The sequence below is a fragment of the Ananas comosus genome, unplaced genomic scaffold, assembly GCF_001540865.1.
Source record: "Ananas comosus cultivar F153 unplaced genomic scaffold, ASM154086v1, whole genome shotgun sequence".
Lineage (NCBI taxonomy): Eukaryota > Viridiplantae > Streptophyta > Magnoliopsida > Poales > Bromeliaceae > Ananas > Ananas comosus.
The window spans coordinates 1-1,102 of record NW_017893073.1 but is presented as its reverse complement, the minus strand read 5'-3'; the positions used below and the strand labels follow the sequence as shown (position 1 = coordinate 1,102).

Genomic DNA, 1,102 nt, shown 5'->3' with positions numbered 1-1,102 from the left:
CATACGCAATCTCATCACATACATCACCATTTCGAACACCAATACAATAATGAAAAAAGACAAGAAAGATAAAAGCAATGCGATCTACCGAAGATAACAACAAAGATCAAATTGAATGCACAATCATGGATCTTAAGAATTCACATGAATAATTTAACTTGATCAGGGCTAACCATTGTATATACCTGACCCCTAATACGTAGAAGCTGATACACATCATTACAATCCCTCTCGAATTCCATAGCCAAGGACACGTCTTCAGGGAGCCATTCTTCAATATTGCGGTGGCAAGTATGAAACTGAAGGGGAAAGAGATTGAAAAATAGATAAAACATACATATTGTGAAGAAAAATATTAGGGTTAAGTGAAGAAACATAGCGCTATCACGTACATCATCTAGGGAAATGGGTTTATATTTGGATTTGGGCTGAACAAGCTGTGTCTCCACCTTGGGTTTCTTGAAAAACTGTTCTACGTCTTCCTTGGCAGTCGGTGCCGCTCTCTTCAAAGGAAGACTCCATCCAACCTCCAACGTATCCATGGGCTCCTCTCGCCAACCCTAAATAAGATAAATAATGAAGAAAAAGAAGGGTTAGGGCGAAGAAACTTATACAATCTCATAACTCCTACAATCAGCATCTACCACATAGCATGTTCGCCCCAAGTAAATAGGCTAAATTATTGAAACACCTCTTGCCCTTCAGGCTCGTGTCAACCTAAGTTTCGATTCCCGATAAGCATAAATTCTACTCTACTCCTTGTGCATAATTATTTTTAGAAGATAAATTATTGCGCTCAATGCTTTATCCATTTCATATTTCAACCCTATCACCCCACGAGTTACAACCATTCCTCTATTTGACAATGGAAGCGTTGAATTGAATATATAAGCAGAATAGAGGACTGACCGACCGAGAATTTGTAGTGTACGGACAGACAGATCAACCAAGTGCAAGCGGAAGCTACTCTAAAGATGTTATAAAACAGTGTTGAAAAGTTCATGATCTTGAAAGTGTAATTCCAAAGCTTGAGAGCGAAATGAAATCTCAGACAAAAATTTACTGGACCAGGGTTAAGGATTTTTTCCCCCCTTATTTGCCC

General features: G+C 38.7%; 1 protein-coding gene across 1 annotated transcript; it reads right to left on the bottom strand.

Annotated features, from left to right (window-relative positions):
- Positions 1-85: 85 nt before the first annotated feature.
- LOC109705503 lies at positions 86-1,091 on the bottom strand. Its single transcript, XM_020226233.1, has 2 exons — positions 393-1,091; positions 86-299 (listed from the first exon to the last, which is right to left on the bottom strand). Exons 1-2 carry the CDS (start codon positions 540-542, stop codon positions 141-143), a joined length of 309 nt encoding a protein of 102 aa, XP_020081822.1. The 5' UTR covers positions 543-1,091; the 3' UTR covers positions 86-140.
- Between the last annotated feature and the right edge of the window lie 11 nt (positions 1,092-1,102).

What these genes read in the sequence shown, in the direction of transcription:
- LOC109705503 (XM_020226233.1), bottom strand. Translation starts at nt 542, where the DNA reads ATGGATACGTTGGAGGTTGGATGGAGTCTTCCTTTGAAGAGAGCGGCA. An exon ending in AACCCATTTCCCTAGATGAT is followed by an intron (nt 300 to 392) that starts GTACGTGATAGC and finishes TTTCCCCTTCAG; the next exon opens with TTTCATACTTGCCACCGCAA.